The 27,754-nt window shown below is 39.1% G+C and overlaps 1 protein-coding gene across 1 annotated transcript in view; it reads right to left on the reverse strand.

The window, feature by feature from the left end:
- CACHD1 (cache domain containing 1) overlaps positions 1 to 27,754 on the reverse strand; it is a 219,803-nt gene that overhangs the window by 94,730 nt on the left and 97,319 nt on the right. The window contains exon 3 of the mRNA XM_081307496.1: positions 9,804 to 9,952. Coding sequence (XP_081163622.1) covers positions 9,804 to 9,952 — 149 coding nt within the window. The remainder of the gene's footprint in view (positions 1 to 9,803; positions 9,953 to 27,754) is intronic.

The following is a 27,754-nucleotide window of genomic DNA, read 5'->3' on the forward strand; positions in this document are numbered from 1 at the left end:
CCATACTGCCAAAAGAAAAAAGAAAAAAAAATCTTCCTCCTCACACAAACCTCCAGTAAAATCTAGTTGCCAGATTCTACATATTCTGCACTCCCTGTTTTTATACTCGGTTTCACAGTGCCACTTGCTTTCCTGCAGTTGTCTCTCTAAGCTTCAGTACTTGGTGATTACCAAATTGGCCCAACTTGATGAGAGGCAACTTGCCTCTCCGTCTTGGTTACTCTTCACTTGCCCACTAATTAATTTGCCCAAATGACAGACCTGTCCACAGCCTTTTCTTGCTTAAAAATCTACTGTTCACAGAGAGAAACCTGTTTAAGGCACCTAGGATTTTGAGCCCACTGCAGTATATCCCTTGTCCACTGCTCCAGCTGGGCCTGCCATCTCACCATACTCAATTGCTTTATGGACACGTGCTGCTGTTTTCTGGTCTGAAGCATTCTTCTAGATCTGTCTGTGGAAGCTCTACTCTTCAAGTTGTAATTGCCTACCACTTCTCCATCAAAATGATCAGAGGCCTCTGATCATATTCTCTTTCTCTTCTGAAACGGTCTTTCATGGCTGTCACACACTCGCCACAGTCTGCCACAGCCTGCTCTTCTTGTGTCCTAGGTGTGCCTGAAGGTATAACGGATTATATTCATCTTTGTCTACCAGACAGTATCTAGTACAAAGTCTCCAACATTTATTACCTTCAACACGATAAAGGCAAGTTGAGTTCAAAATAATACAGACATGGCTTTGGTATTGTGGATTTTTAAATTCATCATGCATAACATATTTATTACATATATTTGAAAAAAATAAGAAAATATCAATGTAAGTTTTATATCAGTGCTTATAACGTTGGATAATGCTCAGATGATATCAGAGACTATTATTAAAGGCCATAAAAACACAACACTGCTTGATTTCTGCCTAGAGGTAAAGTACCTTGATAAATCTGACAGCACCGTCACTGCTGTTAGGCAAAAACTAAGGAAAAAACTCACATATGCTACTGTGCACTAACTTCTTTGTCATGTATTTATACAAGACCCATTTAAGCAAGGTATTTGATGCCAACTTGAATCTGATAGGGTCCCTGAATTCAAATGACTAAGAGGAAAGAGCACACAAAATGCAAATAAATAACCCTCTGCTTGTGGTACCGCCATGCATATAGTTCCCCAGGCCTCTTCCAAACCTTAGACAGTGTGTACCAACTTCCAAGTTCAGGTCTGTTCTTGCTCTCTGCCTACATAAATGAAATCGGACAGGTCTTCCAGTTGTTACATAGTTAACAAGTAAAATTCATTTAATTTTGTCTCATTCTTTTACTCCCATTCTGAAAATTCTTAAATTAATTGCCTCATTCAGCCACTAATATTTATTATCTACCATGTGTCAGACTGTAAAGATATGATGAAGGATACACACTGTCCTTCACTTCATGTATGAAGCCTGAAACCTACTGAACAATATTCAGATTCTTCAGTCTAGCATTTAAGATCCTCTATGATCTGATATTAATCCAACTTCTTCTCTCGGCCCCCCTACCCACGGTAGTGGGGATCAAAACCAGGAGTGCTCTACCAGTGAGCTACATCCCCTGCCCTTTATATTTCTTATTTCAAGACAAGGTCTCATTAAGTGGCTCAGACTGGCCTTGAACTTGCAATCCTCCTGCCTCATTCTCTTGAGTAGCTGGGATTACAGATTATAGGCAGTTCAACTTCTTAGCTGCCTCTTCTATCATTTGCTCCAAACAGGTCCATCTCAGCGCTCCTGGCCATTTCCATCCATGGGATTTTCTTCACGTTGGCCCCTTGCTCCAGGAAATCTCTTCCTCCATATCTCCAAATGTTCTGATCTTTTCCCTACTTCAACATGCAGCAGAAGTACTTCTTTCATTAAACCATTCCACAAAGCTTTACTTAAAAAATAATGAATGAATGATCAATTGATTTAAGTTCTGTAGGTTCTGCTGCATAGTATCTCTCTTTTTTTCTAGGTAACTTTCAAAAAGAAAAGAAAACAAGTGCCCTCGTGGAATTCAGAATTTACTAATTTGAACAGTAGGAAAAGTTGCCTCTAATGGCAAATGGCTCCAGTTAAAAAACAACCCTCCTAAGATGTTTAGAGGAAATTAAATAAATCTTGAGAGTTGGAAGGGTTTCTAGAGTGTAATTCAAACTGCACATTTTATAGTTAAGAAAACTGAGGACCAAAGAAGTTAAATGAACTTCTTAAGTTGACACAGCAAAGTGGCACAATGTAGAGGTTCATCTAGTCTTAGCACTAAATTACTACTGCATAATCTGTATCACAACTGAACTTAAAGTAAATAGAAAACTGTCTGTACTATTTAAGATATTTCATTTCCAGCATGGTAGAGTCTGAGATGATTAAAAATAATAATAATAAGGGTTGGGGTTGTAGCATAGTGGTAGAGAACTTGCCTAGCATGCAACTGAGTTTGATCACCAGCACCACAGAAAAGCCAATACATAAGTACATTAAATAAATAAATTTAAAAGAGTTTTCTCTCCTTCAAAATGAAAGCTCATTTTCGAGTTTAGTTTAAAAACAAAAACCCTGACTTGAAGTTAAGTCCCTGAAGAATGGAAATTATGTCATTTAAATCTACTATAAATTCCTAAAGAGCCTAGCATAAGAATCCGAATATTATGAGTCAGCATGTTAATCGTCAAAATTTTTTTAAAAAAACAACTCTTTAATAACTTATTTTGGGCTTGTATGGTATCAATGATGCTTTTAAAGAACCAGGTATACTAATATAGAAATTTATTTAAATCATGTTACAAGATATATAACCAATTTACATGGGAAAAAAATTTCTTAAATACTGAGACTCCTTTCTAGGGATTCATTAACATGAGCATTGACCTTTAAAAGGGACCAATAAAGAAGAACACAGCAGAACTTTCTAGGAGTAACAGCTGGCAGCCTCTTGTCAATCTGAAGATTAGTAAAACTTTAATTTCCATAGTAGGTTTTACAGTTCAATTTTCTATCCTTTCTCTAAGGATATTATGATTAATTTGATGTATCACTTGCTATCCAGATATGTGGTTATGTGGTTAAACACTATTCTAGATATTTCTGTGATGGATTTTCTTTTTCTTTTTTGGCTGAAATTAACATTTAAATTGTGAATTTTGAGAAAATCAGATTACTTTCCAAAATGTGGATGGACCTTATCCAATCAAGTTGAAGGCCTTAGTAGAAAATAAAAAAAATACAAAACAATGATCTCCGTAAGCAACAAGAAATTCTCCCAACAGATTGTCTTGGGGCTTGAACTACAGCTCTTCTGTGGGTTTCCAGACTACCAGTGCTATAGATATGGGACTTGTGCCTACACAATCACATAAGTCAATTCCTTAAAACAAATAACTACGTCTCTCTCTGTACATGCATGCACACTCAAATATCCCTGTTGGTTTTGTTTCTTTGGATAATCCAGGTTGACACAAAGGATTCTGACAGTGGTTATTCAAGAAAAATATAACCAGGAGCCTGTGATTCTTACCTCAGAACCTATGCTACCTGCCCTGTTTGAAGCACAATGCTCTCAAGAGATTGAGTGACAAGACTTTGACTCCTCAAATCAGAAAGTTCCAGTGAGTACCAGCTGAGAATGCTCTAAATTGGGGTTCCTTAAAAATGAAATGAGTTCTTTTTGCCTTCCCTGGAGACTGGATAATTCTTTGTGGATGCCCAACTCAAAAGCTCCCTATAAAATAGCAGGAATCCAATTGTCAACGGTTCCAAGAGTTTCTTCAGTTTTTGGAATCAGTGAAGCTTTTAATGTCTCCCTGATGGGCATAGAGAATTATCATTCAGCTGAAGTCTCCTAGCTCCAGGTGGCTGGCTTCAGAGCCTTGGAAAGAAGGTGCTTACTGATTCTAGCTCCACCAGAATATCACTTTGCCCATCAAGCCAGGCCTAGATGCCCTAATGCCAATTCCTGCCAAGACTGGCTGTTAACAAGCCTTAAGTGAATGAGGACAACATCACTGAACTCTATTGGACACATTAAAAAAAAGAATAAAAATCTTAAGTTCATTTTCCCAGGATATCCTATTTTATTCTCTCCTTATTAAAGGCATCAAAAGTTTTAAAAATGTCAACAGGCAATAACATCTATAGGAGAAATTTGGAACAGAAGAGAGAAAGGGCTTAAAAAACGTGGAAGATAAAATTATTGATTGGTTTATATAAAAGCCCAGAATCAGCAGGGTCTGCTGACTGAACAAAGGTTGCAGAAGCACACAATAAGCCTCATCTCTGTACAAACCAGGTTTCAGGGATGGATAACTTTAGTTTTCTGCAAAAGGGTTAGAGTTTTCAAAGTCTGAAAGAAGGAGATGGAAGTTCAAGCTGGCATTGCAGGGAATTCACAGACAAGACATTTTTCTAAGTCAAATCTATTAACATCATACAACTCTTAAAATCAAGAGTTGCAAACTTACATATTGCCATAGGCCAAGCAGGTGATAAAAACTGGGGAAATGGGTTGAGTGTCATACCTCAGACCATGGACTGGTGGGAACTGTAGTGAATGGGAGAGCACACACCTTCTAAGCGGAGGGGCATTTCTTGAGAGTGGACTGTTGTCAAGTGGGAATGTGAATTTTTCAAGAGATCACAGATATTTGACTTTTAAAAATATATAATCTCCCCAAGTTTAAATGCCGGCAATGGATTTAAAAACCTAAAAAAAAAATCTGAAAAACTTTCAAACACCTGTGAGGGCCAAACAAAATATACCTACATGCCAGATAGAGTCCCTGGGCATAATTCTGTGTTTGTGTATTCCTTGCAAGAGACGTCCCCCCACCCCCACCCCCGCTGCCGCCATCAACTAACCCAACCCAAAGAGAGCTGTTAATTAAGTTACATGAATAAATGAACCCACTCTCAAAGCTATGTGAAGTCATAGCATTGAAAATGAGTTGTCTTTGAGTCTTAACCTATTTGTTTTTCCATATTAGAGAATGCTAATTCTGCAGATCATTCCTTTAATAAACATTGACAGAGTACCTAATCACTATGCAAGGCACTGTGCAAAATCATTAACTTCCAAGGCTCCTGAGCAAGAATTTTTTAAGAGTTGACTAGTCTGAGCAGGAAAGTATCAAACCGATCTGAAAAATCAATTTTCTGCCACTTTGCAGGTTCTCTCTGTTGTCATCATAATATAACCTTCAGGGTATATGGGGCAGAATCCTTTATAATAAACTCTTTAAAACCCCTCAGGTCTTCAGAGCTGGGCATTCTATTTTTTTTCAATATGCACTATTAAGTCAAAGTGAAGAAAATCAAATATGGATTATAACTCAGTAGAAATGAAAAGCTTGGCCTAGAACAAAAAGTGAAAAATAAGCCATTGGTTTAAATGATTTATAAAAACATTGTTTTAGTTCTAATTCATCCTCGGTACATTTGGAGAAGAAGCAAGGTCAGTAGGTCACAGGCTCTTAAAATGTTAGTAACAAGCTGCTATTGTAGCTTTGGGCCAGGGTTGAGTTTTAGAAAAAAAATGTTTATAGGGCCCAGATGACTTAAGGATGGACAAGATCCAGAACTAAGAGTGGAGAGATCCTTTATCTGAGGTCCAATTGCTTACATTTATTACAAGAGCAGTATTAATACATGTGCCTATGGCCAGATACAGGTGATGGGCATTAAAAAGTTTGAAGAGTTTGCTTTCAGAATTATAATATCTCACAGCTCAGAAGGAATTCTGTAATAATATTGAGCTCATTTTTTCAAAAAATCATTTTCATATCTACCACTTTCACAATATTGGTCACATTCAAGTAGGTATTTTCACTCAGAATAATTCAGTTTTTTTATTTATCTGTATTTATTTTTAAAAGAAAAATTTGGGTGATTGCCAAAAAAAAAGAGGAAATTAGAATGAGCACATAATAATCCAATAATAAAGCTGCTCTCAATACAACCTTAGGATACCTCCCCTACACCCACCCTGTGAGATAGGTACTATTGTTTTCATAACTTTGGGGAAACCAAAGTTCAGAATTTGTGACTTCCAAAGTCAACCACTGAGTCAAAGAGCTATGACAAAAAACAAAACAAAAAAACAAAAACCACTATTTTTCATCATGCCTTTAGGCTATTTGGTGAGACTGAGAGTTCTTTCTTTCTACACTTAACTCCACTGTGAACTCCCTGAGATTTAAAATGTAGACATTTACAGCAGGACTGAAATATAGGAAACAATGAACTGAAGACGTATTCAGCAGGATACTTCAACAGACAGAATGAGCCATAAAAGTGTTTATGAGGGACTGGGGCAGTGGCAGCTAGATGAGGTTTCCTACCCTCATTATCCCACCAATTTACTGCTCTTTTGATTTTTGCATCTTCATTTAAAAGCTGAAGAGCTCCTGGAATTCTTTAGAGAGTGCCTGTGTTCAGCAGTCATTGGAAAAACATCACCTCTCAGGACTCACTTCAAAAATTCTTACACATATTTTCCTGGAAAGGGAGCTCTATGCCATGCCAAGTAGCCTTGGTCGAAGAGAAAGAGAAGGGCAGTTCCCACTTGTCACTTCCTGCTGCAAACAGCTGTTGTCAGTTATCTCTTTCACCTGTCACCAGAGGATCCCTGTTTTGCTCATTTGTACATCTTCTGATCATGCAGCTTTACCCTTGGGACTGCCTTGGTTTTATAAAACTCTCCCTAAACAGCAGTTCCCGGCTCTGTCAGCTATTCTTAGCAAGGGGAGAAGACGGTATCCAATATTCAGTGGAAACACTCAAACCAATCTGCTGGCTCAGTCCACATCTTTCAAGTAGTGTCACAAAGATCTCTTGGAGTAACCTGAACTAAATGAGAAGTTCCTGGGGGCAGAAACTACATTTTACGTTTCATTATAGTAACCAAAAGGTAGATTGGCTTTGCCAAATAAGTTGGTCTTTATTTCAGACTTGAACTCTTATCTTGACCTAGTCAAAATGAAAGTCACTGTTTTTACCTGAAAACATGTTAATGTAAGTAGCCCTGAATTTGCAGTGTGTGCACGTGTATGTATATTGACCATTTTCACAAGTCAGCTTAAACAGAGTGGCTACATCTTTCCATCTTACACATATGAAAGTGATACCAACCTCCTATTATTAGAAATTTAGAGAATTTACAAATTTCTATATTCTAAATGGTACTACATTAACTTTCTTTATCATTATGAACATGACATTCCTCCGAATGGCCAGATCAAATACAATGCATAGTTTTGAAATTCACAGAATCACTTTTGATACAACCTGCCTGGTACAGTTCTCTGCTTTGAGGAACCACTCTGCTGTATCACAATTTGCCCTATTAGGATTTGCCACCCTTCAATAACTCACACATTTCTTGAGACTAGGCATCTTCTTGCTCATCCTTATATTTAAAACAATTCAGATTCCAAAAAAATAGTTATTAACCCCAATAGCCAGGTACCAAGAGTAAAACTGGAAGAGGTGTAATTCCTGCCCAAAACAGCAGAGGAGGCAGACTCACCACCAGCAAGGTATGATACATTAAGTTCTATGCTGTATAGAGTTGTATGCACATTACTGTGGGAGCAAACACTAGGGAGCTAGTAATTCTTCCAGAGGCAAAGAAAATAAGGAGGGGCCTGGGGAGAGTTAAAAGGGCAATTGTAGAATTATTCCTTAAAACTTCAACAGAATTTCACTAGGTAGGCAAGTAATAGGGTAGATTTTCCCAGTAGCAAGTTGTCAATTCAGGATCCATAGATTGATTGATTGATCAATTGGTCTATCTATCTTATCAAGAGCACTAGTTCTACCTGGGAATATATGGAAATATTCTTAATCTTCTAAGACAGGGATTTTCAATCTTAACACTACTGATCTTTGGGGCTAGACAATTCTTTGTTTTGGGAGGGCTGTCCTGTACGTTTTAGGATACATAACAGTATCCCTGGCTGCTACTACTAGATGCCAGTAGCAACTATCCCTGCCTACCTCCAGTTGTGACAACTGAAAATATGTTCAGACATTGCCACCCGGGGGTTGGAGGTCTATTGCTAACTCAAGTGATTTTTTCTTACTATATTTTCTTCCTTTCCTAAGTATGATTTTTTTCCCTTGGGGGCTCAAACCCTGTCAATTGGATCCTCATTTCTAGATAAGAGATAAACCTGTCCAACACATTAAGTTACTGGTCCCCAGTTATAGAAGGTGTAGGTTCCTATGATAAAACTTAATAAAAAATGAAATGTTCACTACAATATGAAAATTATACTTCATATGAAACATTATAACATAAAAGTGTTTTGGCTAGTGTTTATTTGAGACATCAGAGTTTACAAAGTATTTTCATACTAGATTTCACTGAATGCTCACAGTACCCTGTGAAATAAGGGATTAATTTATGTTAATTAATTAATGTTCTCATTCCAGAAAAAAAGACTCCAAATATCCGAGGCCTTGTGGGGATTATGTGCTGGAGGTAGATGTCCTACCCAGACAGTATCATTCCAAATTGTGTAAGCTTTACATTTAGTTTAGAGAACAACTAGTATGAGCTTCTTGAGGCCACAGCCAGGGCAAGTCAGAGAAAGATTCATCTTAACACTACACAAATGGAGAAATAAAATGAGTTGACAATGCTCTGCTACATATAAAACCCACCTAAAATCCAAAAGTAAAAACTTGCTGTGGAAGCAAAACAACATTTAACCACCCAAAACCTATGTCGTGTATCCATCCCTTGTCTAATCTCAAAAGCATTAATTATGTAAGAGGAAAATATATACTTATTAACATTTATGCTCATAATTTTAAAGTATGTTAACATTTTTACCTATTATAAATAGCTCTAGTAAATTGGTATAATCAAGACTGTCAACACTGATAAACTAATCACAAAAATAAACATTAAAGAAGTAGATTAAGGACACATGGCTAAAGAGAGGACAAATCAAACTTAAAATTAAAACTTAAGTTCTGTGTTTTTCTACACAAATGATACTTTCCAATGACATTTCCAGCATCCTATGACCCTAAACTCCTCCAGAAAGAAACACTGCTAGGCTAATAAACAGAAATATCCTCAAATGTGCAAAAATCCTCTTTTAATAATATCTGAAATCACATTTCCCTTGGGAGCTTTAAAGATCATATCTTCTATAGTGTGAAGTGGGATTTTTGAATTTTTTGTTACTCTTTCAAAGATAAAAAACTCTCCCTTAAAGTAAATCTGTGGAACTATCTTATTCATGGCTTAAGACCAGACTCATGACAAAAACATTTATAGTTTTCTAAATTTAGTAGAATCCATACTTAAATCTATAGTCAATGCTCCTGAACCTGAATTTGACCACACAAAAAGGTGACTAGGAAGATCCAGGAAGCTGGTAGCTACAGAACACTGAATCACATTACTTTTTTTTTTTTTTAAATCACTTGTCTATGTAAAAAGGGTTTAGCTTAAACAATAGGACACAAACTGCATATTTTTCAATAAACAAACTCAGGTTTTTGTTTTTGTTTTTAGTACCAGGGATTAAACCCAGGGGGCACTCGCCACTGAGCAACATCCCCAGCCTTTTTTTTTTTTTTTTAAGTTTTTGTTTGAGACAGGGTCTAGATAAGTTGCTTAGGACCTTGCTAAATTGCTGACACTGGCTCTGAACTTGTGATCATCCGGCATCAGCCTCCCCAGCCTGTGCCACCCCAGGCCAAACACAGGTGTTTTGAATACTAAACTGAGCGATTCAATTTGTGGCATCAACAACACAGAATGTTAGTCTTACTCCATCATGGAAGGCGGAAGAGTGCAGCAGTCCTGAATCGCAGTCAGCGGGGAGGTTAGGTGAGCCGTATAGGATGCTTCCACAACTTGCTTGTTTCGGTTCACCACATCCAAGTACCGGTTGAACTTCTCACGGATTTTTTTGGCTAGCTGTGGGATGACAGGAAGCAGAATAAATGGCAAGTTCAAGACAATGACCCATTGTACTCCTTCAAATAAAATAATTAATTTGTGCCACAAGCTGCATATGTTAAAATTCTGGTAAAACAAACAAACAAAAAAAACCACCAAGGTCTTCTTCCACCATGTGGGCTAAGACAAAAATTGCAAAACTGCCCCAAAGTTGCAGAAGAAAACTCAGACAGAAATAAAACAGTGTTTCTCTCTCATAACAGATGATGATGTACTACAAACTTGTCATGTGTACAAATTCAAATGGATTAATAGCTATTCATAAAATGCCTTGCTGGAAAAAGGAAATAAAGACTAGCCAGTGGGGCTGGGATTGTGGCTCAGCGGTAGAGCGCTCGCCTAGCATGGGCAGGACCCGGGTCCGATCCTCAGCACCACATAAAAATAAAGGCAGTGTTGTGTCCATCTACACCTAAAAAAATAAATAAATATTTAAAAAAAAGACTAGTCAGGTATTATTGTTGGCATGACAGTAGGCATTGCAAGTTACAGAGCAATAATAATGATTGGAAGAAAAAAAAGAGGAGAATCATTTTCCATTATTAGTGGTTCTGGATTCACATGAACTTAGGGTGGGAGGAGGAGACATGATGGAAGGGAAGGACATTCACTACCTCCTGCTATATATACAACCCCAGGGACACCATTCTCAGTCTTCCATGTGAATGGTAATTCTTGGGAGTTTTACAACGCAGACATCCATATAAAACAAAATGTATAAGTAGAAATAGCAATTGTCTGTGGCCTATTACACCTTCAAGATGGACAAATGTCTTTCTTAACTGCTGTGAACAGAACACTTTATCATGATTTACTTTCATGTGGGAATAATGAAAGCAAATTGGTAAGCACACTATTTTCTCCTCCACTGTTCCCATCAAACACCACAGCTTAATTACAGATCTCCAAGGAAAACAGTGTTGTTTTTCTTCCCCTTAAACAAAATGTTACCCAAATGAAATGACTGATAGAATTATAGCTAATTGGTTTTGTAGAGCTATTCATTATCAGCATACTAGAGGAGAACTAATCATCTCCTTTGGGTTATGTGTCTCGCACAATCCAATAGTATACAGGCTGAGAACACGGAGTCAAATCAGAATATCTTCACTTGTTATTTTCAAGCCAATTTTTAAATGTTGATTTTGTTGCAGAGAAATTCTAGAGCTTTTGAAGTCTCAATGAAAGAAGGGAAGTTCTTAACCTTCCTAAAAACTGCACAAATTATAAAGTTTAGAAAAACTTCCAGACATCATAAAAGAATATAAGAGTGATGTTTAATTGGATGATGGGTTGCCTAAATTCATTTCATCATTTTCAAAGGAGGAGTTGTGTATGTGGAAGATGATCCGGTCTACCTGCCATTCTACTCCCTGAACTACAGCTCTTACTATTTATTAATAACATACAGATTTTCCTTGTTGGGCTCACTACAGTAATACATACAAACACTTGAATTTTAGTTCAGACCATTGGTGATTTTGCCCCCCAAAGGACATTTCCCAATGTTGGGAGATAATTTTGCTTGTCAAAACTCAGTGGAAACAAGTACCAGTAGACAGGTAGCAGTAAGGATACTCCTAAACATTCCACAATGCACAGGATAGCTTCCCATAAGCAAGAATTATCCAGCCCAGAATATCTGTAGTGTCTCAGTTGAGAAACCTGGGTTTAGAGAAAAATCGAAAATAATTATCCCCATTTGTAATTCAGCTAACAGTTCCTAAACTCTTCTATTTTAATTCTGTACCCATTCAAAGTGGCACTTCATGGGGGGAGGGGAGGGTGTAACAAATTTCAAATTTACAAATTTCCATTTTGTCCTATGTTGTTCCTTCCTGAAAGTAATACAAAAGAAGCCATCGTAGGTGCCTACACCTTTAAACATAGTTTAAATACAAAGATAGGACTGCTCAGCATTATCGGTAGATGTGCAGCTGGGTTTCTACAACAGCACAGGCACTGATCTAATGGTCCTCTTCCAGATTCTCACACTCAGTGGGTGCTTAAGGATGGGAGGCAACAGGTCCAGCTGGAAGACCTAATACATACTCTCCCAGTGCCTGGCACACCCCTCTTACAATGCACACTGCTTCTTAATGCTATTACATGTTTAATGACCAGTTTTCCCTCTGGACTGTGCTCTGCAAGAGCAGTTGCCATATATGTTTGCCTCTGTATCTTCAGCATCTAGTACTGTAGGCATTCAAAAAGCACCTCATAAGTCATATATATATATATATATATATATATATATATATATATATATATGACTAAGAGTTATTAAGCTTATCTTTTGGTCTAATGATGAACAATTTCTTTAAAACCATAGGATATTTATTTTTAGAATATACAACAATATATGTTTATAGATACACCATCAAGAAGAAGCTCTATCTTTTTTTAGGTTCCGACTTCTGATTAACATAAATATCTTGAGTGGCTATCTAGAGATATCAAGAGTATAGTCTATCACTTGGTAACAAATGTTTTGGAACAGAATGAAGATAAAGTATACTTGAAAGAACTGAATTTCCAAACAGTATCTTCGCCATTTCACATTAAAATAAAATAAAATTTGGAATCAACTTCACTTGAGAAATGCCCAGGAGTTTCTTTTACACATTTGGTAAATTCTAACCATAAAAAGTCAGGTCTTTTGAGAGTTAAATATTCTCATCTGGTCCAAGGCCTGTTTCTATATAGGCCATGACCTAAGAATGATTCTCACATTTTAAAGTTTGGGTTTCTTTTTGGTATTGTTTTCCCCCTTTACTGTATTGCTTGACTTCCCCCCCCTGCCCCCCTTCAGTGCTAGGGATTGAATCTAGGGCCTTGGGCATATTAGGTAAGTTCTACCATTAAGCTACATCCCCAGCTAAATGTTTTTCTTTTTAAAAATACTATTTATAACATTTAATAATTACATGGAATCCTACTTTCAGTATCCACAAACAAAAATTTATTGGAACACAATCATGTGTTTGCATATTGTATTGGCTGCTTTCGCTATATAAAGGCAGTGCTGAGAACTTGCCATACAGGTTATATGGCTTGCTTTGCTATAAGTAGAAGCCAGGAGACCTAACATGTCTCAAGATGGAACCATAAATGCAGTGTGGCACTTTTTATAAAATTTTGCTGCAAATTCTTAACCATGTCTCTCCTTTGAGAGTGGGGTCTACATTCTTCCTATCCTCATTGCTTGAATTTGAGTAGGTTTATGATGGCTTCTGCCAGTATAGACAGGGTGATACTGTGTAATTGCTAAAGAGAGATAGTGAAAGGCCATGCAGCTTTCCACCGGTGTCTCTTGGGATGCTCATTCTCATGGTAGCTTTTGGCTATCATGCTGTAAAAAATCCAAGACAACTGACAGACAATAATACATGCTTGGTTGGAGACCTTGGAAGAACATGCCTTCAAGTCTTCTCAGCACAGGTTCTGGCCATGATTCAAGAGGTCTCCAATAATTCTAGCCCTTGGGGTCTCCCCTGATGTCTCTCTAGACTATATGGAGCAGAAGTAAGCCATCATTGCTGGGCCTGGTCCAAATTCTTGAGCTCTAGAATCTTTAAGCATAAAGAATTTTTTTTTTCTATACCACCAAGATTTGGGCAGTTTGTTATGTAGCAACAGATAACGGAAACATCCACGGATAGACAGAAATTCTATCCTAAGGGAAATATACTAAAGCTAAGCTGAACAAAGCTGCTCTAATTCAAGCACTGCACCTAGTTCATCAAAATGATCAAGATTGTACCCTGCGGACTGTACTCCTGTCACAAAGAGACTTCAGGGTTCTTCAGAAAATTATAATAGCTATCATATAGAGATACTTATTTACTGTATACTAGGCATGATGACTCTACAGTGCAGGTATTCTCATTTTATGTCAGCGAGGTTAAGTAACTAGTCCAAAGTCACAAAATAAGTGAAAGAGTCATTCACTTATTCAAACTCAGGAGTGTCTTTTCTGTAAAACCTTTGTGTTTTCTTGCTTAGCTATGGCACCTCAGTAAAACAAATCTTAAAACAAACAAAGAAAAAAAGAAAGAAAAAGTTGTAATGGTGATTTAAGATATTAAAATACAACAAATCTCACAGGTCAGGAAATCCTGTGAACATAAGCAGGTAAGGCACAGAAGAGATTGTTAGAAGGCCCCTGGCCCTGGGTTGGCTGTGGAACTGACTGCTCCTTGGGATGGTGGGTCTGACTGATGGGAGAGAGGAGGGCTTGGTTAGGTGAGAGATGGGAGAGAAGACTTCTTCCCGCTTTCTGATTAGGGTTGACCTCAAGCTGAATGCTTTTTTGCTCCCACTGATGCTAGGAACTGAACCAAGGGCTTTCCATAGGCTGAGCACTCACTACCACTGAGCCATGCCCCAGGGCCCCAAGCTGGATCCCCTCAGTGGAGGCAGCTTATACAGAGTCCAGATACCCATGACGACAGGTCTCACATGCATGCTCCCTTCACCTCTCAGTCTGAAATTCCCCAATCTTTCATGCAGTGACATCCTATACTGCCTCCTATTAAAACAAACAAACAGAAAACCAGTTGACAGCATTTGCTGAGTGCTATATGTTAAGTCACTGTTCAAAGCATTTCACATGCATATATCATTTAATCCTTTAAAGAACCTTACAGCAGGGAACAGTGACCTTGTCCTATATCCTAAGTACTCAGGAACTGAGGCAAGAGGATTGCTTGTGCCTGTGAGTTCTCGGCCAGCCTGGGCAACATAGGAAGACTCTGTTTATCTATCTGTCTGTCTGTCTGTCTCTCCCTCTCTCATACACACACACACACACACACACACACACACACACACACACACACACACCCTTCTATAAGGTACATACCTCCATTTCCCAGAAGCAGACACTGAAGGTTAAATAACTTGTTCAAGGTCACATAGCTGGGATCTGAACCTAGCAGTCTGACTGTAGACCCCAAGCTTCAACTTCTATTCAACACAGCTTCTCTGTAATACACAGAAATCAACTATATTCCCCATTTCTTTTCAATTCTGTTTGAACAAATGCTATGGAATTCTTGGCAGGATACTATAATCTATGCAGCCCCATTATTTCATAAAAAGAATTGAATTTTAAAAAATTAATGTGATTTCATTTAGAATTCTTCATAATTCCTATGAAAATCAAGTACTTTGAGGAAGTTTAGCATTAATCACCAACATAAAAAGGGATAGAGAAAAATGTGATAAAGTGAATTCCCTCCAAAGCCAAAAATCCTGGGCTGGGGTGTGGCTTAGTGGTAGAGCACTTGTCTGGTACATGTGAGACACTGGGTTAGATCCTCAAAACCACATAAAAATGAATAAACAAAATGTGTCCATGTATAACTAAAAAATGTTAAAAAAAAAACCCAAACCCCCCAAATCCACAAAATAATGCTTATTTCAAATTACCTAACTTAAATTGTTCTAATGACTCAGGGTCTTTAATTATTTACTGGGGATAAAACTCACAGCCTTGCCATGCTGGGCAAGCACTCTATCTCTGAGCTACATCCCCAGGCCTCAAGGGCCTTAAAAATGTTAGTCTATTTGTGACCTGGAAAGAGAACAGAAGTTATATATTGTTCCTTTCCTTCAGGAGATGAATTTCAGACATCAATATTTTCCTCAGGATTTTCACCTTAATTACACATCTGTCATCATAACAGGAAAGTGTAATTCCCATTTTCCAAGTGAAGAGACTGAGGCCTGTGGAACTTAAAGGTCTCCAGTCTGCAGGGGTGCTCTGGCCTCCCTGGACCCTTGGCCTTAAGAGGTGAGCTCCTGCCCTCTCTGACAAGGAGTGTGATGATGACTCACTATGGAAACCTCACCCCATGCTCCACTGCAGGGGTTTGCCCCCACCCCTCCCCACCACACTCTGAGAAGCAATCTTTCTAAACATGCTAACCAAACCCAGGTTGCTCGGCAAGCATAACAGAATCTCCTAGAGTAAAGACAGCCCACAGAGAGATTAAATCCTGAATGTGCCTGTTAAACTGAAGAGGACCAGCTAACCACTGTGAAACCTTCCAAGAGGCCAGACAGACTCTGGGTCTGTATCCTGCCATGATCCCTGCAGACAGGAGAAAACAAAGGACATTCTCAACAAAAAGCTACAGGTGGACCCACAATCCTCCTCAGTGTAATTAAAAACATTTTTCTTTCCACAGCTCAGCTTTCATCTTTTATCCTTCTTTATCCTTTTCCCCTTCATCCCCTAAGGGGTTCCTGAATGCTGATGAGACAACAGGACTAAAACCATCTTGTCATCTTTTGGGTCAATTCTTAGACTAGCCAACATCCAGCCATGGGTCAAATGATCAGTAGGTAGCCCACGGTCCCCATGGGAACGGATTCTAATTTGTCATCATCTCCAGTGACAACGTTTCATCACAACATCAATGAATTTCTTTCTCGCTGAATTTCCTCTCCCTTAATTTTCCCATAGACATTTCTGTCATTTGCATGCTTCCCCAGAGCCCCCTTTTTGAAAGCTCTTTTTTACCTTAGCTTTACACTTCTGAAGATTTGGGAGTGGGGGATGGGCACACGGTCAGAAAAAGGTAAAGGAAAACAAAAACAAAACAAAACAAAACAAAAAAAACCCCGCAAAGGACCAGTACACACTTTATTTATGTCTGCTTCCTAAAAGGAAGGGACGGAAGGAGTTTCAATGTTAAGGAAAGCTTTATTTAAAATACATAACAATGAAGCTGACAAGCACAGACAGGAAATGTACCCTAGGGGACTCAGGATTCATAGCAAAAATCTTATTGAATGTAGAAGAGTTTAACATTTGACATTCAAAAACCTTTATGCCATGATAAGAATTTAATAATAGCGGGTCCCTCTTTCCTTCAACTCCAGCCTTATTACTCAAGAGTAAACCTTTTGTTTTGTTTTCCAGCAAGTGTCAGGATTTCATTGTTTAAAGGTCTGCAACACAGAAATAATTTTGAGTATAAGCCAAGCACAAATATATAACATCTCTGAACAGCATCACACCATTCACATTCAAGGTTCTTCAGGTAGAACTTTCTCATTGTTTTCGTCACACAGGTACACGGGATATAGGAAATGCTCTTAATCCTGGCTAAATAGTTAGTAGTAATCATTGTAATCCAGATAGACATAAAGCTCTTCCACTTACTAGTTGGAAATTTGGGCACGTTCCTTGACTTCCCATAGCATTGGTTTCTTCATGAGTAAAATTAGAATTATACTTTTTAAAGGGCTTCTCATGAGTTCAAATGAAACAATGAATATATAAAGCAGAGGATGATTACCAGGGTTCACTCTTATTGTTATACCTCAGTCTCTGGACTAAAAAGTACGTGTGGTCCTGAATGGGAAACATGGCGGAGTCCAAATTTCCAACAATACAGCTGGAAGAAAAGGGAGAGGAACCACCCGAATATTAGCCATTTTGTTCATTTGGCACATCTTCATCTTTCTACTGGGGAAACCTGGCATCAGATCTGGGGGAAAATATTTCCTTAGTTTAATAGCAAATGGCACAAAGAGCTTATGCTCTAGGGACAAATAAATATGAGTAAAATTCAACTCCATCATTTCTGGGCTAAAGGAAACTAGGCAAAATTTGCACTAAACTGCAACTTGATTGCTTCTAAACTGAGAAAAATAATAGCTGTTTCCCGAAGTTGTTTGAGAACAAAGTAGGATAAGGTATGCAAAATATTTAAGAGTGTTGAATGTATTAGAGATGCCAAATAAATGGTAGTGGCTGTTGTTTTTACTCTTGTTGCTGTTATTTGCTATTAACATAGTTGATTTCATTTGGGAAACTTAAAGAATTGGCTTAGGTACTCTAATGGAGGCTCCAAAGAGCACTCTCTATGCTTGCAAAAGGTGAGTGGCCAACATACCATAGTGTGTAGGGGAGAGGAGATAATGACAGTCTCGGGCAGCTTGGGATTCTTCAGGCATCCTCTTCTTCTGAATTTAAGGATCTAACTTTCAAAGCATTTTTCCTAGAGTTGTCTCATTTGTACCTTATGAAAACTCTGGAGGCTAGGAAAAGCAGATATTCCCTGTTGCATTTTAAGAAGCAAGGAAATCAAGGCTCAGGGCATTGGCCAAGTTCACACAGAGTAAAAGTAGAATAAACAGATAATTTCTCCTAATTCCAAACTGCTTCAAATTGCAGACAAACACAAACTCTCTCAAATTAAATTATCTAAGTTCTGCTCAAAGCCCAATTACAGCCCCTTTAAAGCCATCTCAGGCTCCCCTTTTCCAAAATTTTCCTAGGATTAAACATCTGCTCCACTCACAACCTGCTTCACATTGTTGATCTTACCTCACTTGAGAACCTGTTTTCCCAACAAACCAATGATATAGTAATAGTTAGCATTAACTGTTTACTATATTCCAGCTACTGTGCAAAGTGTGACCTTACCCGATGCCCTTGAATCCTCATCTCAGCAATCCCTATATGCTATTTTTACAGGTGCTTCCAGTGGATTAACTTGCCCAAGGTAACCCAGCTGATAAACAGAATAATTAGATCAAATTCAAGCGCTTGGACCACTGCACTGTGCATTTTTATTCAGTAGGGTACCTAGTATGCAGAAGGGACTTTTTGCTGTGTCTGTTTTGCAGTGCTGGAGATCCTTGTTCATGCTAGGCAAGCATTCTACCATTGACACCCCTGCCCTAGAGGAGACTTGAAGATATTAATCACTGTATGCATCTGCCCTCATGTATTATTTGGCATAGTGGAAAAACCTTCAGAGTCTAGGAAAAGGCAGCTAGCCTGAATACTGTTCATATCTGGTGCAAGCTGATTAGAAAGTTCAGGGCCTATCTAATTTCCCTGTCTGTCTGACTCCCAGGTAGCATCTGCTGCTCTGGACCAAGCCTCACTGTCTTAGTCAGCTTCTGATGCTAAAATGAAATACTATAGTCTGGGTGTTTTTAAAAAGCAAGCATTTTGTTTCTGTAGGCTGGTGATACCAAGATCAAGATGTCAGCAGATTCTATGTTGAGACCCCTTTCCCAGCTTGCAGATGGTTACCTTCTTCTTGCATCCCCTCATGGCAGAGTGTGTCTCTGTCTCTTCCTCTTCTTATACAAAATGGTCTGAGGTCTCTGTCTTTTCTTATATAAAGGCACTAATCTCATTATGGGGCTCTGTGCTCATGATCTCGTTGGAACCTAATTTGAACTTTCCAAAGTCCCTATACCTAATACTATCACATTGGGGTTTAGAGATTTAAAGTATGAACTTGCAGGGACATGAATGTTCAGGTTATAACCCTTGACTAGAAGAAAACACTCATTCAGATAGGTATCCTGGTGGCAAGTGGCCATTGTTATGTCCCTTTTGAAACTCAAAAATTTCATGGCCATTGTTAACAGTATTAAGAGGTAGGACCAGCTACCTATTAAGAGGTAGGTCCATGGATACTGGGCTCAATATCCAGTATCACACAAAAACAAAAACAAAAGAGGTGATAACTTTAAGAAGTGAAAACTTTAAGAGGTGATTAGGTCACAAGGGCTCTGCCCTCAAGATTAGACTAATGCAGTTGTTGGGAAAGTCTGTTCTGGATCAAGAGGATGGGTTGGCTGAATTCTTCTCTTATGTCCTGTACGTGGTCACTTGCCCTTCTCTCATGTTGTACAGTATGAGGGCCCTTACTAGATGACAGTGGCAAGCTCTTGGACTTCTCAGCCTCTAGAACCATGAGCTGAAATAAACTTCTATTGTTTATAAATGGCCTAGTCTCTGGTATTCCATTATAACAACAGAAATGAACTAAGACAGTCATTATCCTGATACAGCTGATCATCACAACGAGTTTGGGCCTCATCAAATATCCTTTACAGCAGAGCCTGCCCACAGCAGGCAGTGATATGTGACAAGACAAATGAAGACACAGAGGTGGAATGGGGCCAATCTGAATTTTCAGTTGCCCATGGAGGCTGCAGGTTGTCTGAGGGATGTGTGAGAATAGCCCATCCAAGGGAGAAGCAGGGCAGCCGCTGACAGATAATCTGCAGGTGGACCAGGAAGATTTATGTGCAAGGCTGTCTGGGCTCCAGGGTCACATATCCTGATCTTGTGAGAGGTGGGGGCCCTTGGGCTGAGCGGGGCAGAGTACAATGGAAAAAACAGAAGGCAAGCGCTGACATGCCAGAGACCCGGAGGAGGGGGGGCCCTGGGAAATGTTGAGAGCAGCAGCTTCTTTCTTGAAGCACAACACAGGGGTGCTTGAAAGGTCCTGATGGAGTCTAGTTTGGGTGGCAGTTGGTATTCAGTTTTCCAGGAGAGTCTTGGTCTGCACTCCCAGTCCCCTTGACAGCCAGGTTGTCAGCTCAGGAGCTCAATGGGCTCTTGCCCTGCTTTTCACCCCACTCTACCCTTAACCACCAGATCTCAACAAAGGAAACAATGAGAAGGGCAGGCTCTGGCCCACTTCTCCTCACTTCACTCTGTAATGGGAGCTGCTGAGCTCCTTTAAATCCGAAAAAAGCAAGAGTTCAGGCCTTGAAGGTTTTCAGCCTGTTCCCTTTACAAGAAAAAAAAAAAGTTCCAACCTCATCTTGACCTTCAAAATAATGGACAGGCTGAGAATTGGGGAAGGAGAGAACAGGAGCCATCCCATATAGAATAAATCTCTAACATTTATCTCACAACTTCCAAGGTAAATTTGTATAGAATGTTAATCACAGAAGAAGCGACGGGGGGGGGGGGGGGGTGTTATATGCCATGGATTCACAAACTTAGGAATTCCCTAATGGCCTATGAAAGACACACTCAATTCTGGAAAAGAAAAGCAAACCCGGTCTCTCTCCTCTTACTCTGAAAGGCTGTTATTTAGAGTACTAATATCTGTTGTGTCACTTAACCAACACAAAGTGGAAGCACTTTGAGAGGGGCCACTAGAAGAACTGGAGATGGAGAGGCTGGGAACCTGAAATTTCAGTTCAGCCCAGACTACCTTCCCCACATTCAATGCAAATAACATCTCATCACCAACCCGCCTGGAAGCCTGGGCCAGAGCCTGGCCTGCAGTGTTAATGAAGGACGAAACCTGACTTGGAGCACTTTGCTGTTCTTTACTGGGCACCCCTGAGAGCATGTTGAGCAAACACTTGCCAGCAAGTGTCAATTAGCTCAGCAATAGAATAGAAAGATGACACTGGCAAGGAAACAAAACTCTGCTACACAAAACACTTCTTTACCTTGACCAAAAAGCTACTGAATGCAATTCCTGGGAAGGCAGTCTTGAGACCTTCTCTAAAATTTGCAAAAATCTGGATGATTCCAATTGCTCTTTCTTAATGACATTAACTTGATTCAACCTTTCCAATGGAGTATAACATTATGCCATTTTAGGACTGGCAGTAGAGCTCTATATCAGTGAGGATAATGTCTCTGCTACTTCTCTTTGTGTAGATGAGTGCAAGACAGAGCCTAATGCACAAGGCGTTTCCATGTCTGGAGTAATAAACTTCCACAATGTAGATTCCCTTTAAAACTGAAGAAAAACAGTGCAAAAATGAAGCATTTTGTGAGCATTTGATTTCTTAAGCTATTGAAGACTACCTTTGAATATCCATGTTACTGGAATCTTGACTATGTTGTGACCACCTTATGGGGTAGGAGCACTTTCCCTCCAGTTCTTCCCTTTGAGTCAGTAAGCCAGCTGGTAAGTGCTTATCACTCAAGTGAGAAAAGGCCCTTCTAGCTCTTGAGCAATGGCAAACGGCTCTGAGATGTGGGGGCCTTTACTATACAGGCAGATAGCTGAACTGTGAGTGGTGATTCAGAGGTCCAAGTTCATTTATACACACACACAACACCACCACCTCCACACATCACTTAGAGGAGGTCTAAACATTGAATGTTGGTGAGAAACACACTGCCTGCTCTTAAGACTGGCTAGAAACAATAACAAAAGAAATGTTTCCCATGTGGGTTCCACACTAGAGGAATGAGGATATTTCCTCAACCACAATAATTTTATTATATCCTTCTCTGATCTATTCTGTGTGTTTCCTTGCCAGCTGTATCTAATATCACTCTCTTAACTCACAGTTGGATTTAGGAAGGTCTTCTCATCCCCTAACTGATGACAAGGCAGATTGCTAGCATAAGAACCAGAGCATGTCTTCTCTCTATTGGTGGCTTGTTTCCAAAGGATGCAGGCTCGAATCTTCCCCGGGAGACTGGTGTATGGCAGGCTTGACCTGGGAGTCAGTGGATGTGATAGTGAAATTTCTGAGGGTTTCACAGAAGACCCAGAATGCACTCTGCAGCATATAAAAGGTCTAAAGGCTGCTTAAGTAACACCCAGCACAAATGCCCATGAACAGCTAGTTCAACATGATCCCTACCTGCCCAGTCTTCTAATATAAAAATAAAGCTGTAGCTCTTGGAATCCTTCTGATTCCATCATACCACATGTTATTCCATGGGTCCAGAGTTTCAAACCATTTAGCCAGCTCAGGGGTTCCTCATATCAGCAGCAATTAATGCCTTCACATCATTACCAAAGTATTTCCTACTGCACCAAGGAATATTTTAGGGATGGAATGGTCATTCTTAATTTGCTCACCAGGTTTTAGAAAATGTTCTGAGCCCCATTTGTGTTTGCACACTCTGCCATCACAGATGGCTTGAGGTTATTTTATTTTTCTAAAAGGAGCAGCAGTTTTGTGTGCAGAATGGAGTTAGGGGTGAAGGGTGAGGAAAGGGCTGGAGAAATCATTCGCATTTCCTAATACTATTCAGTCCTGAAATACTGAAATTGTGAATAAAATGGATTTGTTTCCATTTTTAGTGGAATAGTCATCTCTCATGATAAAGTCTTTCTGATCTCCAGAATGAAGACTTAGACTCCATCTATTCATCTCTAGTTAAACAAAGCCCGAGTGTTTGAGCATACAGTGCAAGCCCATATTTGTTTGAAGGATCTGCTTCATGACAAGAAGGCATCTGCACACATATGGATTGTAGAGTTCGGTGAAAAGCTGAAGTTTTGGTGGATGCAAGGAAAGATGCACATCAGAGTGGGAGCTGGCATGCCTTTCAGAACTTGCCCCAAAGGTCCCCCACCTCTCTCCTGGATGCAGCCAATTCCCTCCAGCTGTGCCCACATACAGCACCCAGTCCCCTATACTGCTGGAGAAACAGTACCAGACCCTTCACTGGCTTCTTTACCAAGAGTGGGAACAGAAAGTGAGGGAATGAAAGGAATGAGGAAGTAAACTAGTTAGGGTTTCTGCCAAAGCAATCACAGCACACACAAATGTATCGGCAGAATTTTCAAGCCTTAGAGAATAGTGTGTGGAGGTGATAGTATTTATAATGAATCCATTTCCTATAGTGGGTACAGGTATATCTACATAAATTGGGGTGTATGTGGGGGGTCTGGTAGTAAAGCACATGCTTAGTATGTATGAGACCCTGGGTTCAATCCCAAACATCCCTAACCACCACCCCCCAAAGGAGCAAACACACAAATGCAAAAATAAACACTATTCATATAGAGTATAAATATATGCACAGAATACAATTCATATATATAAACAATCCATACACACTTTTTGTGTCTAAGGAGAGAATATTATCTAAAATGAATGAGTGTACGTGTGTGTATGTGTAACAACAGACACACATATCGGCTAATGTACGATATGTACCCCTGAAGTCAGCTGGTCTATATTTAGTATAGGAATTTAAGCCTTCATGCATGCATACACATATATTTTAACTTCCAAACATATACAAGGATACAGGACATGGGCTTCATAATACTTTCCCTAAAACATAAACAAGACTGCTAAATACTTCAAATTCCTAATTGTCATTTTTAAATGATGAGACGAGTAGCTGTCAGGACCACCTTAATCTTTACCTAAGAAACAAGCTGAGCAGTTTCCAAATGTCTCTGATCATCATCAAAATTTCATATGAGGAAAGAGATGTGGGAATCCCAAGCAGTATCTAAAGGCTACAGGATTCCCAGGAAGCTGTACTAAAGAGAGATTTGCCACCACAGCTCCACACTAACAATGCCAAATTGTTTCCACTTTCTCCTGTGTGATAGAAAAGAAGCGCACTACGTGAGACTTTAATCCTACCTACTAGCCCAACAGCTGCAGTTTTTCACTCACCCAATTAGCTAAATTTTCTTATTTAGGGGCTATTTATTTAAAAACAAAACAAAACCCCAATAGTCCAATAGAAATTCCACAATGACGGAAATTATAACCAACCGTCTTTAGGTTATGGTAATAATGGAATAATGACGAATGGTTCAGAAAGACAAAAGAGCCATCGAGGGCTTCATTCATTTTTATATCTTGTTTATGTTTCTGCAGGACAACCCATTAGTAATATAGGGCCTCCTCATAAGGCCCCAATATATCCTTCTGATTTATGAGAGCTAAAAGGCTTGTGGCCCATAGCTCGGAAAGCACCACCATCATTGTTTCACCCCTGTCAACTCAGCGTTTAAACTCCATCTTTTCCTCGTTTAGCAGCTGAGTTTTCATCATAGTACTTAAGATGTTTAGACATACTATTTATCTTGCGTTGGTTGATGTGTAAGACTCTCAGGAGAGAATAAACCACCTTTCTTTAAAAACCTGAAAACATACAGAGGACTTTGCAGCAGAGAGAATGTGCACAATGCCAGCACACAGTTTCAAAACACCGTGAAGAATGTGAGTTTTAGAGGTAGACCACTTTGGCTAAAATCCTAATCCTATCACCTAACTCAGTATGATTTGGGGAAGTTACTTAACATTCAGTCTTAAGAATAATTGTATTTATATCACAAGGTTGTGGTAAAAACTAATGACTCATATGAAGTAATGTTTGTTAAGTGAGCACAAACTGTTATGCTAAATAAATGATCCTTTCTAACATGCCAAGCGATTTACTTATGTACTAATTCTTGCATCCGTTCACCGCTTATTAGGATTCTAGAAAAACATCTGTAACTTAAACCTAATAGGAAGTAATGCCAGACTGGAAGAAATGTTGTATATTTAGCCCACCATCCTGCTATATCTCAGGAATATAACCAAGATTTCCCAAAGAGGGCATCTCTGTCCTTTGGGGCATCACCTTTAAGAGATCAGCGAGATATATTAAATGTATGAACAAATGTCTCCTGTGATTTAACAAGACCTTGGGATAAGCTCTTTGTTTCTCTTCCTCCAAAGCCAAGTGTATAAGTCCTCAACAAATGTTTGCTGAATTTATCACCTGCCTGCCACTTACCAGAGGTATACTCAGAATCTGCCTCCTCAAAGAGATCATAGTCCTGTTTATCCATCCATTCCCCTATCTCTATAAAGCATCACATAGAGAATTATTCCAATGTTATCCCTACACTCAGGAGATGAACTTCCCAAAGAAGAAATCTGATTTCTGTTTTTAGAGGAGGTACCAAAAACCACAACTTTTCTCTCTGCAGTAAAAATTCTTGGTATTTCTTGCCTCTTCCAAACTAAAAGGAATATTCCCTGAGCACAAAATTTTTGCATCATATAAAAAACAAACTGAAATTCAAATTGTGCATGGAGTTTTTTTTTTTGGGGGGGGGGGATGGCATGTAGTAATAGTTTGTAAATTTTTCATTTTTTTCTAAAGTAATAAGCTACTTAAGAAAATAAAATCCCATACTAAACTCCAATAAATGCAACAAGTCAGGTGAATTGATGGAGAAAGAAGTGAAGAAAATAGAAGTTGATCCTTTGTGTTCTGTAATAGCATCTGCAGTACCTCCCTTAGACCTTAGGAAACAAAAGTTTGAAAACACAGAGAAGCATTGAACCAAGAATCAGGTTCTGTAATCTACTTGGATGACCTTGGACAGGAAAATTTTATGCATGATTTTTCTTATTGATAAGGCTTGTATTTTTTTTTAGGATTGTTAATTCATACAAATATTTACCAAGCAACCTTTAATAGTGTGGGGTATAGATCAAAGAATGAAAAAAGTAAACTCCCTTGCCCTCATGGAACTTATATTTTATCAGGGGAAAATATACAATAAAAATATAAATACAAGCTGGGTGGAGTGGCACACATCTGTAATTCCAGTGGCTCAGGAGGCTGAGGCAGAAGGATCAAGAGTTCAAAGGCAGCCTCAGCAACGGCGAGGTGCTAAGCAACTCAGTGAGACCCAGTCTCTAAGTAAAATACAAAATAGGGCTGGGGATGTGGCTTAGTGGTTGAGTACCCCTAAGTTCAATGCCTGATACAAAACATATGTGTGTGTGTGTGTGTGTGTGTGTGTGTGTGTGTGTGTGTGTACTATAAGGAGATAAAGCAGAGAGATGATAAGAAGTAAAGAGATATGCTAGCAATAAAATTCATAAATATGAGCTTAAGGAAGGTGTCACTGAAAGCCAGTACTGAAAGAATGTAAATGAACAAGCCATGTATGTGGCTAAGTGAGAAAAGATTTAATTGCAGTGCTTAATAATATAAGTTCAATAAATGATGCTCATTGTTATCTTAGCCTGTACAATATAAACAAAGGAAACACAAAACTCGGGTTAAACATCCTGCCTCTGCCACTTGCCATTTCTATGAGGCCTTGCATCATTTATAATGACTCTCTGTGAATGCAGTTTATTCATGGAAGATGATCCAGGTAAAAATACCTGCTCTTCTTACAGTGTCTTTAAATGATAAAACCAGAAACTATATGTGAAAGCACAAAGAAAATCAATAAAGAGAAGCAGATGTTATAACTTATCACATCTCCTCTTAGAGGACTACTATTCCAAAATGACAGATTATCATCTCATTCACAAGGCAGTCAGATAGGTAACCCAGAAAGAAGGTTTCTGAGGTTAAAAATTAACTTCTTTTCTGGAGAGTCAGGCCAAGAATAGTTAGAGTTGAAACAGACCTAGGTGATTCCTAGTCAAGGAAGTCTAGATCTAACCAGGTAAACTTGCTGGGGCTCCGGCTCAACAGAGCAGCCATCTGTTTACTCTAGTCCTTAGCTGATTCATGATAAATTCCCCATCGGGGTGGCTTCAGTGCCCCTCAACCTTTCTTTTGCCTTCCTACTGATTTAGTGCCTTTCATTCACTCATTCAATAAACATTTAGGGATACTTACAATAAACATAGAGCCCAGCTTGGATCTGGGTAAGGGGATGAACTAAACCTGGACCCAGCCTGAACAAATCCCCTGGGGACAGATGGAGGAAATAAAGTTTGGGAGCAGGAAACGCATGGAATCCATCTCCCCACCTCTGGGATTCCTCCTGTCTGGACAAGTCTGAGCCTTGAACATACTTCAATAAGTAATCATAAACAAAATGAGAGCCCTCAGGCTACCACCACACTAGATTACACTTGGCAGGGCAACCCCAAAATAAATCCAGATTCTGTAAATATGAATGTTGAGGCACAATTGTCTAGTCATTTTTCAACAAATATTTATTAAACCCTGCCTAGTGCTGGGCTCTGAGTGCCAGAATTTAAAGACAAGTGTGCCTAGAGCTCAGCTCTTCTGTGCCTCCTCTTCTCATCCCTTTTCTTCCTGTGGTCTAGTACATCACCAAGCTTTCCTATGGTGGAGAGTTTCTGAGAGTGGAAATAAGGAAATATTGAAAATGCAAAGCTATAAATCCCATGCTCAGTTTCACATTTCTCATTTAGTGTGACCTCTATTTAAAGTTACTACTAGGCCCTTCTGTGGCCTTTCTGTGATAATTTTCTTTTGAAAATTCT

This window comes from Spermophilus citellus (genome assembly GCF_964194105.1).
Source record: "Spermophilus citellus genome assembly, chromosome: 9".
Taxonomy (NCBI): Eukaryota; Metazoa; Chordata; class Mammalia; order Rodentia; family Sciuridae; genus Spermophilus; species Spermophilus citellus.